This window comes from Macaca fascicularis, chromosome 19 (assembly GCF_037993035.2).
Source record: "Macaca fascicularis isolate 582-1 chromosome 19, T2T-MFA8v1.1".
NCBI classification, from domain to species: Eukaryota; Metazoa; Chordata; class Mammalia; order Primates; family Cercopithecidae; genus Macaca; species Macaca fascicularis.
This window is the reverse complement of record NC_088393.1, coordinates 64,238,050-64,259,807: the sequence shown is the minus strand read 5'-3', so window position 1 is coordinate 64,259,807 and position 21,758 is coordinate 64,238,050. Positions and strand designations below refer to the sequence as shown.

General features: G+C 46.1%; 2 protein-coding genes and 1 long non-coding RNA gene across 34 annotated transcripts in view; 2 read left to right on the top strand and 1 right to left on the bottom strand.

Annotated features, from left to right (window-relative positions):
• LOC102115098 (zinc finger and SCAN domain-containing protein 5A) overlaps nucleotides 1-21,758 on the top strand; it is a 94,968-nt gene that overhangs the window by 13,528 nt on the left and 59,682 nt on the right. The gene's annotated exons all lie outside the window — the stretch shown is intronic.
• The window catches only part of EDDM13 (epididymal protein 13), a 37,517-nt gene that overhangs the window by 9,128 nt on the left and 6,631 nt on the right, over nucleotides 1-21,758 (bottom strand). The window contains exons 2-5 of the mRNA XM_065536164.1: nucleotides 15,839-15,865; nucleotides 12,085-12,138; nucleotides 5,339-5,365; nucleotides 4,218-4,244 (exon numbers count right to left, since the gene is read on the bottom strand). Coding sequence (XP_065392236.1) covers nucleotides 4,218-4,244; nucleotides 5,339-5,365; nucleotides 12,085-12,138; nucleotides 15,839-15,865 — 135 coding nt within the window. The remainder of the gene's footprint in view (nucleotides 1-4,217; nucleotides 4,245-5,338; nucleotides 5,366-12,084; nucleotides 12,139-15,838; nucleotides 15,866-21,758) is intronic.
• LOC123570270 (uncharacterized) lies at nucleotides 19,857-20,545 on the top strand. The gene is made up of 2 exons (XR_006694333.3): nucleotides 19,857-19,976; nucleotides 20,446-20,545. It is a non-coding gene; the product is annotated as an uncharacterized lncRNA (long non-coding RNA).

Here is a 21,758-nt window from a genome sequence, read left to right as displayed (position 1 = left end):
TTTTTTTTTTTTTTACGGGTAAACCTGTCTGTCTAAACAGGTTTCCAATCAAAAAATAATTACCAGTGTACAGGCAAATACAAATCAAAAGAAAAAAATTAATTCTTCCTGTTGAAAATTCAGGAAGCAATTCCTCCTTGTCCCCTTTGCTTAGAGCATTTACTTTAGAAAACTTTTTGCCATCGCAAGTCTCTCTCTCTTCAACATTTATGCTAATCTTTTTCAAAGCTAAGGAAGCCTGCGGCCGGCATTATGACCCAGGAAGGTGTTTTTAAGGACCTGGAAACCATCCCTTGGAAATGTAAACATCGAGGAAGATAGCACCCAGTTCTCCCCAGCTTCTTGTTGGGAGGGGATGGAGCCTAACTTTGGTGGGCACCTCACTCCAAGTAGCAAATCGACCTCCTGTGATATTTTAGAAGTTTAGCTGGGCGCAGTGGCTTATGCCTGTAATCCCAGCACTTTGGGAGGCCAACGCAGGCAGATCACAAGGCCAGGAGATCGAGACCATCTTGGCTAACACGATGAAACCCCATCTCTACTAAAAATACAAAAAAAATTAGCCGGGTGTGGTGGTGGGCGCCTGTAGTCCCAGCTACTCGGGAGGCTGAGGCAGGAGAATGGTGTGAACCTGGGAGGCGGAGCTTGCAGTGAGCCAAGATCGCGCCCCTGCACTCCAGCCTGGTGAAAGAGTGAGACTCCGTCTCAAAAAAAATAAAAATAAAAAAGAAGTTTATTTTTCCGTTAGATTAAGCCAATGAACACAGATGGCTATCCCAATAACCAAGTGAATTTAGGGTGAACCATGTACAGCAAATAGCGTTATCAAGTCCTCTTACTTGAGAACTGGCTGTTGTGTATCTTGAGAGCAGGTGTGTAATAAGTTGTATCTGCTTGACTATATAAAGGGTGATTTTTTTTTTCTGTCTTTGCACTCTCTTCGCATATCACGTTCTGGTTTAATGCTTACAGGCTAATAAAACTATTTTCTTTCTCTTCTACCTGGGTAGAGAAGATCTCTGGGTTTGGAGGATATTTTGTTTTTAATTATATTTCACCAACACCAGCATATCCCAAGCCTCTCAGATATACCCTCCCAATCAAAGGTACACAATCACATCTATCAAAAATGAGGCTCACCTTTCTTTCTTCGCAATCCTTTGGTCTATTATTTCCTTTCTCTTGCCTGGCTAGGACTTGCACTGCATAGAACATTCAGTCTGGTGTGAAATGCAAGTGGCGATAGCAAGAATGTCTCATCTGTGATCTCAGAGGGAACGTGTTCTATACCTTCAGCCCTCTGTGTCGCTGGACTCCACATCTGAGGACCCAGCCAACAACTGGTCAAAAATACTTTTTAAAATCCCAATAAAAATAGCAATACAGCAGGCTGGGCGCGGTGGCTCACGCCTGTAATCCCAGCACTTTGGGAGGCCGAGGCGGGCAGATCACAAGGTCGGGAGATCAAGGTCATCCTGGCTAACATGGTGAAACCCCATCTCTACTAAAAATGCAAAAAATTAGCCGGGCGTGGTGGTGGCGGCGCCTGTAGTCCCAGCTACTCGGGAGGCTGAGGCAGGAGAATGGCGGGAACCCGAGAGGCGGAGCTTGCAGTGAGCCGAGATTGTGCCACTGCACTCCAGCCTGGGCAATAGAGCAAGACTCCTCAAAAAAAAAAAAAAAAAGCAATACAACAATGAAAACAATACAAAAATATAACAGTATAATAACTATTTAAGAAGCATTTACATTGTATTACAAGTAATCTAGAGATGATCTAAAGTGTGCAGGAGGCTGAGCATAGGTTAAATGCAAGCGCTCTGCTATTTTATATCACAGACTTGAGCATCAAGGAATTTTGCTATCTGCGGGGAGGTCCTGGACCCAACCCCTGAGGATAGTGAAGGACAACTGTATTTTACCTTAAACAGGTTGTTCCTTGTAAGTTTTTGGAGGCTATTCCTTATTATTTTAAGATGTTCCGGCCGGGCGCGGTGGCTCAAGCCTGTAATGCCAGCACTTTGGGAGGCCGAGGCGGGTGGATCGCGAGGTCAGGAGATCGAGACTATCCTGGCTAACATGGTGAAACCCCGTCTCTACTAAAAATACAAAAAAAACTAGCCGGGCGTGGTGGCGGGCGCCTGTAGTCTCAGCTACTTGGGAGGCTGAGGCGGGAGAATGGCGTGAACCCGGGAGGCAGAGCTTGCAGTGAGCCGAGATCACGCCACTGCACTCCAGCCTGGAAGACACAGCGAGACTCCGTCTCAAAAAAAAAAAAAAAAAAAAAAAAAAAAAAAAGATGTTCCCTTCTACTCGTAGCTAGCTGAGATTTTTTTTTTTTTTTTTTTTAATCATGAATAAGGCCGGGCATGGTGGCTTACGTCTGTAATTCCAGCACTTTGGGAATCTGAGGCAGGAGGCTCACATGAGCCCAGGAATTTGAGACCAGCCTGAGCAACATAGGGAGACCCCAACTCTACAGAAAATTTAATAAATAAGCTGGGGGTGGTGTCGCGTGCCTGTGGTCCCAGCTACTCAAGAGACTGTAGAGGGGAGGATCACTTGAGCCCAGGAGTTTAGGGTTGTAGTGAGCCGTGATCATGCCACTGCACTCCAGCCTAGGCCACAAAGCTAGACCCTGTCTCAAAAAACATCATGTAAGCTGTAAAATCTTACCATCTTCTTTTTCTGTATCTACTGAAATGATAATGTGCTTGTTTTCCTTTATGATAATAAGGTGGGAATGGGAATGCCATATATTGGTTTTTACCTATTAAACCATTGTTGCGTTGTTGGAATGCAGTGAATTTGGTCATGATTCTTTAAAACATATTGCCAAATTGGACTTGCTAATATTTAGGATTTTGCATCTATATTTATGGGAAAGACTGGCTTGAAATTTTCGTTTTTCCTATTTGTCAGATCTTTTATCAAGGTTATTCTGTCCTAAAAACGAGTTGGGAAATGACTGTTTTTAATTTTCTGGAAGATTTCCTGTAAAATCAGTGTGATTTCTTCCTTTTAATTTGCTCTTAAAGCTATCTTGATCCTGGAAGACCTTTTTTGTGTATGGTGAGGCTATTTAATTACAGATGGCATTTCTTTAATAGATAGAGGATTATTCCAATTTTTTTTTTTGAGATGGAGTCTTGCCCTGTTGCCAGTCTGGAGTGCAGTGGCACGATCTCGGCTCCCTGCAACCTCCGCCGTCCAGGTTCAAGTGATTCTCCTGCCTCAGCCTCCCGAGTAACTGGGACTACAGGCGCCCGCCACCAGGCCTGGCTAATTTTTTTATACTTTTAGTAAAGACAGGATTTCACCAGACAGGGTTTCACCATGTTGGGCAGGATGGTCTCGATCTCCTGACCTCATGATCTGCCTGCCTCAGCCTCCCAAAGTGCCGGGATTACAGGCGTGAGCCACCACGCCCAGCCCAGATTTTTTATATCATTTCATTTGTTTTTGGTAATTTGTGTTTGTGTTTTTTTGGGATTTTGTCCATTTTATCTAAATTTTCAATTTTATTGGCATAAAGTTTCTCCAATGGTCACCTTATTGTTATTTTGTTACCTGCAAGATCTGCTGTGATGCTCTCTTCTTCCTTCCAAATATTGGCAGTTTGTTTCTCCTCTATTTTTTCTTATCAGTAATGCTAGAGGATTAGTGTTGTTCGGGCGTGTTTTTTTTTTTTTTTTTGGAGGCACAATCACGGCTCACTGCAGCCTCCACCTCCCCAGCTCAAATAATCCTCCCGCCTCAGCCTCCCAGGTAGCTGGGACCACAGGTGCTGCCACCATGCCCGGCTCTACCTACTTTAAAGCGCTCATCTCCACCATCTGGATCACTTGGTGGCTTGCCGCTATTTTCTGGTTTTCCTTCCCTTGGTTTTCCGGCCCTCAGTCCTGTCACCCAGGACTTAACCTGGTAATTTCCAGGTGGGGGAAGAGAGGACTCACAGTCCACAGAAGCAGTAGCTGGGATAAAAATATCTCCCAGTCACATCTCAGTGTGTTGAGTCTCCTTGATGCCCATGGGCAGCGTAAAAGGGGCAGGTGGCTGGCAGACTTTGGATGCCCTTCAGGAAGGCAGCCTCTTAGGTACCAAAGCCCCTGGCCTTGATTACCTGAAATCTTCTAAGGCTCTATCACATATCACAGCCCAGACAGAAGGGACACACTGTCCTATAGATGAGGAACCGTACGACCCCATGCACTTACCTTCATCCTTGCAGTCACTTGTTTCTTCTAAAAATGAAGAGGAGGAGGAGAAAAAGGAGGAGGAAGAGGAAAGGAAGAAAGGGAGGGAGGGAGGAAGAGAAAGAGGAGGAGAAAAGAAAGGAAAAGAAAAGAAACCATCAGGTGAATTATGAAGTGGATGGAGACCAAACTCTAAATAGCACTTCCAGGTGCCTCGAATGAGGAGAGAAGAGAATCAAGTTAGTCTCCTTGTGTCCCTGGATCCCAGGGACTCTCCTGCCTCAGGGCCTTTGCATATACTGTTCTCTCTTCCTGGAATGCCTTTCCTCCAGTTATCTCTGGCTCACCTACCCTTCTTCTTCAAGCCTTTGCTCAAATGTCATGTTCCCTGATCGCCCTTTAAAAACTTTTTTTTTTTTTTCTGAGACAGAATTTTGGTCTTGTCTCCCAGGCCAGAGTGCAATGGCATGGTCTCGGCTCACTGCAACATCTGCTTCCCAGGTTCAAGCAATTCTCCTGCCTCAACCTCCCGAGTAGCTGGGATTACAGGTGCACACCACCATGCCCAGCTAATTTTTTCTATTTTTACAAAATTCGTTTCAAAATAATTGTTTGTATTTTAGTAGAGACGGAGTTTCACCATGTTGGCCAGGCTGGTCTCGAACTTCTGACCTCAGGTGATCCACCCGCCTCGGCCTCCCAAAGTGCTGGGATTACAGGCATGAGCCACCACGCCTCGCCAAAAAACTTAACTTTCCCGCACTGCATTTCCATCTCCATTACTCTATTGTCACCATAGGACGCAATAGCATCCAGCAGACCCGTAACTACTGCTCTTTGTTTTTCTCCTCTGATTGGAATACACGTTCCACTTGGTCACAGACTTCTATCTGTTTTATCGTCTGCTGCATCTCTAACACCTAGAATATGATTTTGTACAGGAGAGCTAACATCGGTTAATATCTGTTGGACAAATAAAAACAGATTAAACATTTATGATGCAGATGATGATGGGGATGAAGAGTGTAAAGTCTGATGATATTTAAGTCCCCCCTGCCCCCGCTGCCACCATAGAAAAAGCCACTACCTCTATATTTCTGTGCACAGGAGTGGACATAAAATAGCACAGTCACCAGACTTACCATGCAGTACTTGGAGGCTCAGCAAGCCTAAGAAAGATAGGGGCATACAACGTGAGTCAAAAGGGACAGCATGATAAACACTTCCAGACCAGCAGGTGCAGCAGGCTCTCCCCAAGCCACTCCTCCTCCAAGAAGCCCTGCTGGATTGCCCGCATGATCCCCTTCACACTGTCCCCAGTGCCACCTCCCTCCCGTGCCACACGGATTCCTGTTGTAATTTCACTGCCTGTTACTTGTCCATCTCCCCACCTCCCTTAGACTGTGAGTTGATGTGAGGCTATGAGCTCATCAGCTCTATCTTTCAGCTTTTCCACCACCCTGCCCAGCCCTAAAAAGCATTCTTCCCAGACCAGCTTCCCACAGAGTCCCAGGCAAGCATGGAGTGAGGTGTTACCTAGGATCTCTGATGTCCATCCAGAAGGAGATGGGGTCCAGAAGGCAAGACAGGTCAGGGGAGCAGACAGGCCCAGAGTGTGGAGTTCCAAGGAGCCATGGAAGAGGAGGCCACATGTAGGGAAAGATCACAACATCAGAAGACAGAGCGATGGGAACGCAGGAGAGCAGAGCCCTGGGTGGGTCGTGCTGAGCAGTCAGGACACGGAGCGGTGAACAGGGCGGACAGTCAGAGGCTGCATGATGTGGGTTGGGGGGGCGTGTGGTGACTTGCAGGATTTGCACAGCAGCAAGGTGAGGCTGGGAAGGAAGCTGCCCCGCCATTCCCAGCTCTTCCGTTTATTTTTGTTTTGTTTTGTTTGTTTGTTTTTCAGACGGAGTCTCACTCTGTTGCCCAGGCCGGAGTGCAGTGGCACAATCTCAGCTCACTGCAACCTCCACCTCCCGGGTTCAGGCGATTCTCCTGCCTCAGCCTCCCGAGTAGCTGGGACCACAGGTGCCCGCAACCACACCCAGCTAATTTTTGTATTTTTAGTAGAGACAGAAGTTTCACCACGTTGGCCAGGCTGGTCTAGAACTCCTGGCCTCAGGTGATCCACCTGCCTCGGCCTCCCAAAGCGCTGGGATTACAGGCGTGAGCCACCGCGCCGGGCCTTTTTTCCGTATATTTTGTGTCGCTCTAATGTAGGCACCTACATACTTATCCAGGGGTGGCACATTCCATCCCGCCACCCGTTGTTGTTTTCTGAACTTTTTTAAAAATAACAACTTATGTAAATTCACATAATTTACATAACTTACGATTCACCCATCAAGTGTACAAGATAGTATTTCTTAGTCCATTCACAAAGCTGTGCATCCATCACCATAATCAATTTTAGAACATTTTCATCACCCAAAAAAGAAACCATGTGCCCGTTGGCCACTGCCTCCAAACCCAGTGCCCCTGAGCAGTCACTCTCCATCTCTCTGGGCTCATCCCCCGCTATCCTGTGGCCCTAGGCAACCGCTAAACTGCTTTCCCTGTCTGTGGAAATTGCCTGCTGTGGACATTTCGTAGGGATAGAGTCATACCCTGTGTACTTTGGGTCTAGCTTCTTTCACTGAGCACTGTGTTTTCAAGGCTCATTTATGTTGTATCCTGTGTCAGCACTTCCTTTGTGGCTGAATAACATTCCATTGTACGAATAGACACATTTTATTTACCCATGCATCGGTGGGTGGATATCCTGACACCTGCTTTTGTAGATAAAGTTTTATTGGAACAGAGCCATGCCCATTCACAATGTGCTATCTACTGCTTTTGTAAATAAAGTTTTATTGGAACACAGCCATGCCCATTCACTGTGTGTTGTCTGTGGCTGCTTTCAGGCCACAAAGGCAGCATTGAGTAAGTGAGTGGCAGCAGAGACCACCTGGCCCTCAGAGCCTAAGATATTTACTATTTGGTGCTTTACAGAAAAAAGAAAAAAAAAATTGCCGATTGATCCCTGCTTTATATCATTGAATTCTCAAACAAGCAGAAAATCTTATCTCCATCAATCAGGTAGGAAGACAGAATCTAAGGGAGTTTGGGTAAGTTACACCTACATTATAGGTGATGGGAGGAGAGTTCCCACCCAGGCCCGTTTGCCTTAAAACTCAGGCTGTCTCCACTGAACCACTTGCATCCTGGGTTAATGTGAGGGTCTGAGAGAAAGAACCCACGTGAATCGCCCAGCACAGAGCTTGGCACCAGGTGGGCCCTTAGGCAGGTGTTTGGGATTTTCTTGCTGGGTTTGGGTTTTGCTTGTTCCTGGAGCAGGGCTGGGTCTGCCTTCAGTTTGCGAGGTGCTGTCAGTGCAGCATGAGGACGGAGGCTGGAGAAGGGCCCGGGAAAAGGGGCCAAAGGAGCAGGGCAGAGGGGCCTCCTGCAGACATGGGAGTGTTCAGAACAAACGTAAATGAGGTGGTCCTCACAGCCCCTTGCTGAGTTTTTATCCCGTGCCAGACATTCTATTCAGCGGGCGTTTCTCAACCTCCAGACGAGTGACATTTGGGGCTGGGTAGTTTGTTTGTTGTGGGGGTGGGGCGTCCTGTGCGTTGTAGGATGTTTAGCAACATCTCGAGACTCCCCCCATTACATACCATTAGCCTCCCCACCACCTCTCTGAGTTCTGACAACCAAAAATATCTCTAGGCATTGCCAGGTATCCCCTGAGGGGCAAAATCTCCCCAGTTGGGAATCATCCTGCCAAGTGCACGATCCTGTTTACTCCTCACAACCGTACGAGGCTGGAACTATTATGTGCATTGTACAGACTGGAGGGCTAAGCCTCTCGGGGTGAGGGTCCGAAGCCCACAGAACTAGAAGGTGGTGCCATCAGGACCGGCGCCCACAGTGCATACTCTCTGCCAGTTCCTCTTTCCCTTTCTTAGCATAATTTTATGTTCCTTACAATATATACACCATACAATTACAATGATAATACTTCCAGTGTAGGGATGAGGCAGGGACCTCGTTAGTCTGAGCCATTTTCAACACTTTCGCGTTTGCATTGTTTAATAGCACCGTTTGGGGATCCAGACTGGGCTTATGTTCTCTGCACCTGACTGGCTGTGTGACCACGAGCAAGCGACTCCCCCTTTCTTACCACAGTGTTCTCAGTTGTAAAACAAGGATGATGACTTGGGGACTATCATGGGTCAAGCACTTACAGCCATGCCTGGTACCCAGAACGTGCTCGTGAGCTGCAGGATACCATTTTTCAATTTGTTTTTTCATATCAGGATGTCTTGGGTTTCATTGAGGCTCAAGCTGCGTAGAAGTGGGGTTTGGAGGTGGGTGCGGGGCATGGACAGGATAGTGTCTCAGAACTGGGGTTCAGATGGCTTTGAATGTGGACCAAAAGAGTGTGTCCTCAGCCAAAAGGTAGAATCAACCCAAAAGTCTATCAGTGGATGACTGGATTAAAAAATGCAGTCTATCCATGCAATGGAGTATTACTCAGCCATGAAAGGGAGTGAAGCACTGTCACAGGCCCCCATGTGGCTGAACCTTGAGGACACTGTGCTGAGTGATGAAACCAGACACCAAGGACCACACCATGTATGAGTCCACTTCAATGAGGTACCTAGAATCCTCAAACTTGCAAGGACAGAAGGTGAAATGGTGGTTGCCAGGGCTGAGGTCAGAGGGAGAATGGGGAGTGACTGTTTAATGGGTATTTATTTTGGTGGGGCAGTGATTATAAAGTTCTGGAGTCAGTGGCGATGGTTGCACACCATTGTGAGTGCACCAAGTGCCACCAAATCGCACACTTCAAAGTGGTTAAGGTGGGTGCAGTGGCTCATGCCTGTAATCCCAATGCTTTGGGAAGCTGAGGTAGGAGGATTGCTTGAGTCCAGGAGTTGAAGACCAGCCTGGGCAACAAAGCAAAACAAAAAAGTAAAAAAAGAAAAAAGTAAAACAAAGTAAAAACAAACAAAAACAAAACAAAAACAATTAGCTAGGCGTGGTGACGCACATCTGTAGTCCCAGCTCCTCAGTAGGCTAAAGAAGAAGGATTGCTTGAGCCCAGGAGGTCTGCACCACTGCACTCCAGCCTGGACAACAGGGCAAGATCCTGTCTCTAAAAAATGAAAACAGATTACAATGGTAAATTTCATGTTTTGTGTATTTTACTACCGTTTCAAGATTGTTTTAAAAATGTGTGTTACCCACGTGCGGCAAACAGTGCCTTTTTCAGGGAACAGCGTGATGAAATGGTCAGAGATGTTCTTGGGGAAACTGAGTCTGAGCCACACAGCAGTGGGAGGCAGCACAGCACCGTGGTTAAGCTGCTGAGTCACGCAGCCCAGGATCCATAACCCGCCGTCACTGCTGGGCTGCCCAGCCTTGACCTAGTTACCTAACGTTTGTCCCTCAGTCATGTGCAGATGAGTAATACTTGCCTTGTGAAGAAGTTGCGGGGAATAACTACACATAACACTTTGAAAAGTGCTGCTCTGGTGCCTCGCACCTGGGGCACCTAGAAAGCTCTTTGTAAATTTTCCTCACTGTTGTCACCATCATCATCATGGCATTACATGAATGCCTGATTTGAGGAGGGATTGGTTGCCATGAGACACCTCATCTGTTTGAAGGTGATGGTAATATAGCTATTTTTTCCCAGTCCTTGAGTTTAAAAAAAAAAAAAGAAAGATGGTCAAAAGCTGAGAGATGATCCATGGCTAAGAGTGGACCTCCCTTGGCAGAGACGAGAGCAGGAGCAAAACAGAAGGGGTCAAATGTGAAACAAGACTCTTACGTTTCAGTACTGTTGAGATGCGATGCCAGGAGCAGAAGATCCAGTGGGCATTGTTGGGCAGCAGTGGAGGCACCGAGAGGAGAGGAAAAGAAAGGAGTTAGTGATGCCTCCTTCCTCGCTTCTCCCACCCTGTGGTTCTCAGAACAGACCTTCCCGAAAAAGAGAAATAAAGTGTCTTCCAGATTCAATGGGACAGGCTGGGGCCCAGGATGGGTGACTCGAGATGCTTCTTTGAGACTTTACTCCTTTAGAGACGCATTAATCCAGGTGGATAGAAGCCCCAGGTATTCCATTTCCATGGGGTTTCATCTTCCAGAGATTAGGAAGAAACTAGAGCATCCCTTTGAGCCTCCAGGGTTCTCTCTCATTTCTCCCCCCGAGGGTCAGGAGGGAGAGAGCCTGAGGAAGGAGCGAGGTGCCCGTCTTCGGTTCTCTTCTCAATGGCCCTCCCAACAAATACGTACAACTCAATGCTTTCTTGTCTTCTGGGGCAGTGGTCCTGTGAGCTTCGGGACGTGATATGCCAAGGGCTCACATACTCAGTCCTGCATGTAGCCCAGATCCACCGCACCCCGGACACCCGCGCGGCTCTCCACACCATCTGGGGCTTGCAGCCCACCCCGAAACCCCTTCAGAGAGGGGGGCGCAGATGGAGGGGCCCTCTCAACTTGTGTTCTGCCTTGAGAAGAACTATCCAAAGATTCCCTTCTTTTCCTTGTTGTCTCTTCTTCCCAGCATCTGAAAACTTCCAAGTGACCCATAGGAAAGGAAAAATAACTTACTTTTCACTGGAGGAAGTAGCAGAACCAGCATTCAGGGAGTCAGGATGGAGAAGAGTGAGCAAGAGAATAGAATCAGCAGTACAGGACATTCAATTATTCCTCCATTCAAAATTGTAAAAATATTTTAAACTGTTTACATATTTATATTTAATAGAGAAGGGAAGCTAGCTTACAAGAGACAATTACTAAAGTTTAGGAATTGTACAATGCAGCCGTCAGACCCTTAGCCTCCTGAAGTCAGGCATGGTCAGAGTATTTACACGGTGGGAAGTGGCCATCACTACAAACCAGGGCCCCCTTTCCCACTCTCCCCTTGCAGAGGTAGTTGTTAGACATTTACCAGCACAATATAGCTTAGATTCTTTGGCAGAATCTGTTCTGATGATGCTCCTGATGCCAGGCCAATGGCTAAACACTGGGGCCTGGACCTACCCTTCCCCGGCATTTTCTTTTTTCTTTTTTTTCTTTTTTTGAGATAGAGTCTATCTCTGTCGCCCAGGCTGGAGTGCAGTGGCGCAATCTCGGCTCACTGCAAGCTCCGCCTCCCGGGTTCACGCCATTCTCCTGCCTCAGCCTCCCCAGTAGCTGGGACTACAGGCGCCCGCCACCACGCCTGACTAATTTTTTGTATTTTTCGTAGAGACGGGGTTTCACCATGTTAGCCAGGATCGTCTCGATCTCCTGACCTCGTGATCCGCCCGCCTTGGCCTCCCAAAGTGCTGGGATTACAGGCGTGAGCCACAGCTCCCGGCCACTCCGCATTTTCTTAAAGGAGTTTGAAGGCTCAGCAGGGATTATGAGAATCTAATTTCAGAGACAAAAACTGTCACAGTACTTACTTTCTTCTTCTGTCCTGTCTGGAGGCGAGAATGTAGGCAGCCCAGGTTGCAATGGAGGAGCAGAGCAGAGAGAAATCAGCATTAAGACGTGGGTCCAAACACCAGCGACCAGACTGAGTATCCCTGACCAGTCAGAGGAGGGCAGAGGTGGAAATGCTACTGGAGACGGGGTAACCCAACTCACTCATTTTACGGGTAAAGACACAGACTCAAGCACTCAGTCAAGCCTTCTAACAAATGTTTATGAGGCATCTCCTGTGTGCTGGGCATCACACAAGGTATGGAGGGTGCAGTGGAAAGCAAGGCAGATGCTCAGGGTGCTCACAGACTAGTCAGAGAGAAGCAGGAGCAAAGGCATCAAAAGTGGGGTTTGGGTGGGACGAGTGTTCTGGGTAGACCTGCTGGGTTCCGTGGGAACCTCTAAGGGGGCGATGGTTGCTGACCTTGCGGGGACACCAGGGGAGGCGTCTTGAGGGAAGTGATGTTGTGTCTGAGACCTGGAAGATGAGCAGGGGTTAGCTGGGTGAAGAAATGTGGAAGAGGAGGGAGGAAAGCGTCGCAGACAGAGGGAACAATGTGGGCGTCTTCCTGGGCGGGATGGAGCCTGCAGTGGCAGGGGGCTTGAAGGAGCCCACCTCAGGGGCATGATGGTAGGTGATCATGGCACGAGACGTGGCTGGAGGGTATCTGGAGCTCAGTAACGCTGAGCCCTGTGGGTCAACCGAAGGGCCTCAGCCTTCATCCTAAGAACAGCAGACACCATGGACCCATTTGGGCCCATGCTGCGATCTTGGCTCTGCCACACCAGCCTCGTGACCATCAGCAACTCACTCCATCTCCTTGTGCCTCCGTCTCCTCATCAGAAAAGTGGAATCATAAATAAGAGATTCACCCTCCTGGTTTGCCCAGAACCAAAGGGGTTCCCAGGATGCGAGAGTTTCAGAGCTAACACTGGAAGTGTCCTCGGACGAGCTGGTCGCTTTTGTGGCATTTACATCTCTCAGGGGGTTATAAGGAGGAAAAGAATCCAGGCAAAGCGATACTTGGAAAGTCATTGGCTGATTTAAGGTGCTGAATGAATCTACTGTTAGGAGCCACCATGCCTCTGATGCTCTGCCTGCTTCTGGACCTCAGTTTCCCCAGCTGTTTAGTGACTCAGATGATTTCCAGCCCCGCGAGTCTGTGACTCCCGCCACATCCGCCTCGACTCCCCGCCGCCATTATACCTGTCAGTGGCTACATTCGATTGGTGCTTGGTTTCGTGGCAGGCACTTCGCATGTGCAGTAAGAACATTTTGTGTTTTATAAGGTCTGGCTGCATTCCAAGGAGGAAGCTTCTGGTGCACAGAGGGCTGATATTTATGGGGTGGATGGATTTGGGGGGACGGGAGTGAGGGAGAACTGAATTATTGAGCTTGTTAAAAGGAGACTCTGCAGCTCCGCAGGCGATGTGGGAGGGAGGAGAGGCGGGAAGAGAAGAAAAGGAGAGGTGAGCAGAGTTGGTAAGACGAGGAACCATGTGCTTGAGGCTGGCCTGTTCCTGACACTGTCATCTTCATCAAAACCCAGTCATTATAGGTTTCTGTAAGATTTTTCCCACAGCACGTTTCTTGGGGGAACCCATGGAGGAGAGTTCTACTTCCAGGTTGATGGGAAAACAGAGAAAGTGCATGGTTGTTTAGCCACCTAAGAAGGACAGAACTCAGAAACCGTCATCACAGGAGTAACAGACACCACAAGGAAGACTTTGGGCTCCAGAATCCATGGAATGGTGGGGGTGGGAGGGAGTCAAATCCACTTTCGCCGGCTCCCTAATATCTGAGTGTTTCTGACACGTTATCATCATCCCACAACCACACTGTGCAGTGCGGGCTGCGAATCCTGGTGGACCAGAAAGAAAACAGACTTGTCCTGGGTGGCGTGTGCTGGTAAATAGTGGAGCCAGGTGGAAATTCCAGATAGGGATGTATTGGGAAGCCCCGCTAGCATCCGCCCTGCCGGGCATCTCCAGCCGTGATAGGTGAGCGCTTGGTGATGCCGAGCAGATCTCAGGCGGACACAGGAATTCAGCATGAACTCCTTGGGTGCCACATGGTGAGAACGTTTTTCTCCCTTTAATTCTCTTTCAACCAGAGAGAAATTCTCAAAATGGCACTAACTCATCTTTAACTCATAACACTTGCTAGTCTTTTTTTTTTTTAATATTTTTTAAATTTTTATGTATTTATTTATTTATTTTGAGGCAGAGTCTGGCTCTGTCGCCCAGGCTGGAGTGCAGTGGCGCGATCTCGGCTCACTGCAACCTCCACCTCCCGGGTTCACACCATTCTTCTGCCTCAGCCTCCCGAGGAGCTGGGACTACAGGCACCGCCACCTCGCCCGGCTAATTTTTAGTATTTTTAGTAGAGACGGGGTTTCACCGTGTTAGCCAGGATGGTCTCGATCTCCTGACCTCGTGATCCGCCCGCTGCCCACCTTGGCCTCCCAAAGTGCTGGGGTGACAGGCGTGAGCCACCGCGCCCGGCCGCCAGTCTTTATTTCCATTGAACAGCGAGAACAACCTTCGCACAAAGAGCCTTGGCAGAAAAACAGTGTCTAGTTATAATTTAATCACGTTTTGTTTTCGCCATATTTATCTTCATGGTTGTCTCCTCCTTACGACGAGTGGTAACACTGGCTGACCACTGAAGCGGCCTCAAGGGTCCTTTTCAAGTTTATTTACTTAAGGAAAAAGCTTTGCGTCCATTTAAAGAATGATAGATGTGGGGGTTCTGGCCGTGCATAGATGCAGCTAGAACTCCTGTTGGGGTTCAGTCCATCTGTGAAAAAAAATATGTGGGGGGCAATTTTTTTTTGGCCACCACATTATCAAAAATAAAAAGTCAAGGCCGGGCGCAGTGACTCACGCCTGGAATCCCAGCACTTTGGGAGGCCGAGGCAGGCGGATCACAAGGTCAGGAGTCCGAGACCAGCCTGACCAACATGGTGAAATCCCATCCTTACTAAATAATACAAAAATTAACCGGGTGTGGTGGCGGTTGCTTCTAGTCCCAGCTACTCAGGAGGCTGAGGTAGGAGAATGGCTTGAACCCAGGAGGCAGAGGTTGCAGTGAGCCGAGATCGCACCGCTGCACTCCAGCCTGGGCAGCAGAGCGAGGCTCCGTCTCTAAATAAATAAGTAAATAGTTAGATAATATCCCATGCTGCTGAAGGTGTGGGGAAACAAACAGCCCTACAGGTTGTATATGAGGGTGCAAATTTGTTGAACATCTGTCCAGATTTAACAGGCAGATACCCTTTGACCCAGCCATTTCCCTTTTAGGAACTTAACAGATAGGAATTTGCAAAAATAAAAAAAGCAATGATTGGATAAGGATTTCCATTATAGCGCTGTTTATAATAACATCAAAACAAAATAAAACAAAACTGGGCCGGGCGCAGTGGCTCACGCCTGTCATCCCAGCACTTTGGGAGGCCGAGGCGGGCAGATCACAAGGTCAGGAGTTCGAGACCAGCCTGGCCGACACGGTGAAACCCTGTCTCTACTAAAATTACAATACTACTACTAATAATAATAATTTAAAAATTAAAACAAAACTGGAATCAAAATATGTTAGGAATCCCAGTCAACAGGGTGAAAGGAAACTAAAAACTAAAAACATATATATTAGGAAAAAAGTAAATGTCCATGAACAAGAGGGTCATTAAATTATGGGAGTATACATGAAGCATTTTTCAGATATTTGAAAGAGGTAAAGTTATTATCACTAAAACACATAATACTTTTAACTTGAAGAGTTAAGGATGTATGTACATGTGTGTGACTATTTCTTGGGAGAATACACGTGAGTCTAGACATCGTGCTTGCTTCTAGAGGGCAGAGCTGGGAATGTGGTGAAGAGAATGATTTTGACACTCATTTTATGTTCCCTCACTATTTTCCCATGTGCCTATGCTATTTCTAAAACTTAAAAAACACCACAGCGTCATAATTATTAGGCAAAATTCTACTTGTAACCTTATATAATAATAAAGATTTTCATTACGTCAAAGCTCAAACAAAACACGGGCTTGGATAATACCTGGAGGGTTCTTTAAGACTCTACATAAAAGCGTAAATGACTCAATAAGTCTGCGTGACCTTGCGGACAAGAGAAAAGAAAGACCAGCTTCAAAAGATAGAATCCTGACACTTACCGTCCGGTGACAGCCTGCTCATCAGACCTGAGGAGGAAGACATAGAGCATGATGTGCAAATGCAACAGAAAGGAATATTTCTCATTAATGGATTTCCCCGAGTTCAACAAATGTAACAAACTCTTCTTCAGGAAGTGTGGCTATACTACCTCAGTCCTGATGCCTCATTATTCCCACTTAATCCCCATTCCTCCCTCTATCAGTCACAGCAAGGCCAGGTGCAGTGGCTCAGGCCTGTAATTCTAGCACTTTGGGGGCTGAGGCGGGTGGATCACCTGAGGTCAGGAGCTCAAGACCATCCTGGCCAACATGACGAAACTCCATCTCTACTAAAAATACAAAAATTAGCCAGGTGTGGTGGCGGGTGCCTGTAAGTAATCCCAGCTACTCGGGAGGCTGAGGTGGGAGAATGGCGTGAACCCGGGAGGCAGAGGCGCTGCAGTCACCCAAGATTGCACCACTGCATTTCAGCCTCAGTGACAGAGTGAGACTCCGTCTCAAAAGAAAAAAAAAAAGACAGCAAGCATCACTCGTCTCTAATCTAATTTCTGTTTACTTGTCTCTGTTTCCCACCAGACTCTGAGTTTATAAAGAGTGATCATATCAGATCCACCTCTGGGCTCCCATCGCCCAAGCATGAGTCCAGGCACAGACTAGATACTCAGAAATCCTTGCTCAAAATTTCCCACCAGAGTGCACAGTCCAGGGGCATTGGGAAGTGGCAAAGTGTTTACCTACGATCCCTGATGGTAGCCCATCCAGGAAGAGTCAGTGTGGTGGCCAAGGTTACGTGCGTGGTCCAGAATGTTGTCCCCAAGAGGTCACAAAGATGAAGCCATAATCAGAAAACCAAAAACAAGGTCAGATGCTGGGGGCTGGGAACAGATTGGGAAGTAGAATCCACAAGGGATCATGCGTGGTAAGCAGTTAGGGACTAAGACTCAGAACGCTGTGAGATTATTGAAGACCCCAGTGCATTTGATGCAGGGAAGAGCGTCCAAAGTAGGGAAAGAGGTTGGGACAACAATCATGAACCATTCTTCATTCATGCTAGGAGCGGAAGAAAAGATGATCCTTTATTGTCTCTAGAAAGAGGAGCCAAGCTCTGTCCTTCTGTTTACCCCACACCAGCCCTCTGAGATCAGATATTGTCCCCATGTTGCTGGCGAGGACAGGTGAACCTCCAAGGAATTATGTGATTTGCAGAGACCTGTGCAACTGGCGAGTGAAAAAGCAGGAACTCAGACTCAGATCTCTCTGACTCCTTCTAGAAGTCTCCATTTCCTCATCTACAAAACGGGAACGTTAACTGGGGTGAGGCTTCCTACCTATTGAAGAATCCCACTAGGTTTGCTAGTGGAAAGTGCTGTATTTATGGAGCTCACAACACCTTTCTCAGTGTCACTGAAATTCATCTGGTAGTTAATGCCTAACGTTGTTGGGAATATTGATGTGGGCATTGAATGGTTGATATCCAGGCTATGCATTTTACTAAGTGGGTGGCTGTGGGATGATCAATGAACTCTCTGTGCTCTTTAAAATGGAGATATTGGCCCGGTGCGGTGGCTCAAGCCTGTAATCCCAGCACTTTGGGAGGCCGAGACGGGCGGATCACGAGGTCAGGAGATCGAGACCATCCTGGCTAACACAGTGAAACCCCGTCTCTACTAAAAAAATACAAAAAATTAGCCAGGCGAGGTGGCGGGCGCCTGTAGTCCCAGCTACTCAGGAGGCTGAGGCAGGAGAATGGCGTGAACCCGGGAGGCGGAGCTTGCAGTGAGCTGAGATCACGCCACTGCACTCCAGCCTGGGCGACAGAGCGAGACTCTGCCTCAAAAAAAAAAAAATTAAATTAAAAAAATAAAATAAAATAAAATAAAAAGGAGATATTATTTCCCGTTCGGAGCTATGTCAATAAAGAAGGAAGATAATGCAGACTGAGTACTTAGCCTAGCTCCTGGCTCAAAGCAACATTTAGTAAAGTTAGAAATAGTAATATGAGGTAAGTAGTCATAATGATGATGCTAATAGTATTGGATTCATACATAAGGGTGTGCACATGTGTGTGTGGTGGGGGCAGAGACATGGACTCAGAAAGAGGTGGTGAAGTCTGGATTTCTTGAGTTGAAAATGTTTTGCAACCATAACTTCATTTAACCTTGCAAAGTAGGCATAGAGAGGTGAAGTGACTTCTCTAAGATTGCCCCACCTAAGAAGGAGCAGAATTAGGCTCCACATGCAAAGCTGCCTAACGTGGGCCTTGTACCCTTTCTGCGAGTCATCGTCTCACTTCCTGACCTAGCCTTCTGCCCCTAAATCTTGCAAACTCAGTGACAAAGCCATGGTCTCATTCCACCTAACTTGTTCCAGATTGCTATCTCTAGGAATTATTAAATAGGCAGCAATGATGGTGGCTTTTACTACCTGACCTCAGAAAGCAAAAGTATCAGTCATTGTGTCTAACCAAATATTATTATCGACGTCAGGTAGACCTGAACTGAGCTCTCAGACCTAATAGCTTTCCTTGAGCCATGTGTGGACCTTCCTGAAGCTTGGACCATGAAAGAGTGCTCAATTTCTGGCAACTGACTTTGGCAGGGAGAGTAGTAAAAGGGTTTGTTGTTGTTCATCAAAGGAGAATTCCACACTTGGTTTCACTAGTTCCTCTATTAGAGGCTAAGCTGTGAACAGACCAGAGAAGAAACATCAGTCGAAGTTCAGCAGCAATGATCCCTTTTGGACAAAGGCAGACAGAACCCAAAGGGAAAGAGAAGGAATGAGAAGCTTACCTTTCAGCACTGTTGGCATGCAAGCAGCAGGAAGGGCAGGACCGATGGCAGCCCGTGGGAACCATGTTGCCAATGCAGGTTCAGAGAGAATGTGAAAGGAATTAAGTCATCCTTGGTACCTCATTGCACCCCATAGGTCCTGAGATAGGTTAGGGAACCAGAGTGGGGAGCTGCAATTCATTCTAAGTGCATTGGACCCCTTTGGAGGCACATTTACCCTGAAGTCAGAAACTTCAGGATTACCAGTGGCCTGGGGGAATCCAGACCCTCCCTTCTCCACCTGAATTTCTAGCATAAGGAGGGCCTCCATAACAACCAAGTGTAATCTCTAGTTCTCAGCCGGAGACTGGATGTTAATTCTGGGAAAGGAAGACGTCTTACCCACCCCGCACCATATTTTTCTCATCTAAAACCCACCAATGAATACACACAGTCTAACCCAGGTGTGCGTTCTAGAGCAAAGGCTCCTAGATTGTGGTAGGTCATTGATCCTACTGAAAATCGGACCAAAGCTATTTCCCAGAACACCACACAGGTGTTCTCTTTCTCTTTCTCTCTGACAGCACACCCAGTTTTAGACCCGATGGTAGAGGCTTGTCGGCTTCCTCGAAGTCCATCCAGTTGTACCCTTCCTACCCCCTGCAGTCTGAAGGTTCTGGGTGAAGAGGTCATGTTTGAATTGAGAGCCTCTGAATGTGCCCCCAGTTGAATGTGATAGTCAGCAGTTTTGCCTGTCTCTTTCATTCGCTTCCTTCTCTAGGTTGAAGGGCTCCCCATTTATGTAGGGAGAAGGGGATATGACTTACAGTTGACTGGAAGGGGCAGCAGAGCCAGGAGCCAGTGAATCAACATGGAAAATGCAAGGAAGAGAGTAGAATTAATATTAACATAACCCATCTCTGTTAATTTTTACATGCATTTCTTTATTCCTTCATGGAACATTTATTTGCCTGTTGTTATATGGAGTGCGATCTGTATATGGGACACTATTTTTATGTAGTTTGTCACATCCATTTGACAAAGATCAGTACAGCGGTAGCATTGCAGTGGCACGAGTGTTGGAAACCCTTTAACTTTGCAGTTTCAGAAATTGATCATATATATATATTTACATAAACACATAAATGTGTATGTGTACGTATGCACACACACCATGGACCCTTGAACAATGCAGGTTTGAACTACACGGTTACACTTATACTTATCCACTTAGATGTGGATTTTCTTCTGCCTCTGCCACCCGAGACAGAAAGACCAACCCCTCCCCTTCCTCCTCCTGCTCAGCCTACTCATTGTGAAGATGACAAGGATGAAGACCTTGACAGTGACCCACTTCCCCTTAATGAAGGGTAAACATATTTTCTCTTTCTTAATAACATTTTCTTTTCTCTAACATAGTATATATACTATGCTAGAATCAGCATAGTAATATATGTAACATACAAAATATGTGTTAATCTACTGTTTATGTTGTTGGTAAGTCTTCTGGTCAAAAGTAGGCTATTCGTAGTTAAGTTTTGGGGAAGTCAAAAGTGATATGTGAATTTTCAACTGCACTGGAGGTTGGTGTCGCTAACTCTCACTTTGTTCAAGGGTCAAGTGTGCATGTGTAAAGGTTTGAGTGTCCCCCAAATAGCAGGTGTTGGAAACTTAATCCCAAATGCAATAGTGTTGAGAGGTGGGGCCTACTGGGAAGTATTTAGGTCACAAGCGCTCAACTTTCATGAATAGATTAATGCTGTTTATAAAAGGGCTTGAAGCTTTAAGCTCTCTGTCTCTGTTTCTGTCTCTCTCTCTCTCTCTGTCCTTCCATCATAGGATGACACAACAAGAAGGCTCTCACAAGATGCCAACCCCTCAATCTTGGACTTCCCAGCCTCCAGAAACATGAGCCAATAAATTTCTATTCATTATAAATTTTCCAGTCTCAGGTATTCTGTTATGGCAGCCCAAAACAGACTAAGACAGTAGTTATATCTGGATGATAAATATATATCTATATGTAGATATAATTCTACACATTTCCATGTATAATCCTACAGATATAAATATATAGATCTATACTGATATATATCCTATATGTCTAATTTAATGTAAGCTGAATTTTTCTTTGAAGCATTGTTTAAAAGAGCAAACTGCTGAAAACAACCTGAGTGGCCATTAGTATGTGACTGGTCAAACAAATTGTGGACTTCCATACAAGGAATATTATTCAGCCAAAAACGTATAAATAGGAGGTTGAGGATGCTCCTTATGAAATGACACAGAGTCATCTTCAGGAAGTATTATTAGCTGAAAAAAGTAAGGTGCATACAGAACAGTGTGTATAATACGCTGTCTTTTTTGTAAAAATAGAAACAAGAAGACTGAATATATAAATACACATTTGTTTCTACTTGAATAAAATATCTCTGGAAGGATCTGGAAGAAATAGTTAATATCAGATTCTTTTGGGGAAGAGAAATGAGTGAAAAGGTTGGGAAGGAATTTTTTCTGGTATAACCTTGAGAACTTCTTGAATTCTGAACCCCGGAAATCTTGTTTTAAATGAAAATAACATGATGTTTTAAATTGAATATTTAATTAGTAATTTAAATGTAATTAAAGTGTATGTAAATACTATTTTAATTGTTCATGGAAATGTTAATAAAATAGTAACATAAACCAAAACATTTTAATTAAAACAGCATAATGTTTTAAATTGAAACAAAAACTGTGGATCATGAGATGTTTGCATTTGTTTAGGCTTAGAAGGTTCAGCTTTTGAAGACAGGAAGGAACTAGCATAGGCTAGCTTTTTAGGTATAAAAAACCCCAAATCTTCTCTGCAGGCAGTTGAGCTCACCGGGTCTAGTGTGGGGATTAAATATTTTTCAAGTTTCCCACGTGATTCTCGTGACGATGGTCCAGTGTGAGGGTCCAGAGCTTTGGAAATCTCAGATCCCATATGGGACGCTTACTCTTTTGAAAATTAAATTGCATGACATATTTTAAATTCTCAGTAAATGCTAAATGCTTAATTAATATTGGTTCCTTTTATCTCCTTTCAATCTGAAATAATAACATTAACTTAAGTTTTCACAGTGCGTTCCATTCTGCAGGCCTCTTTCCATTTATTTAGTCCTACTGAG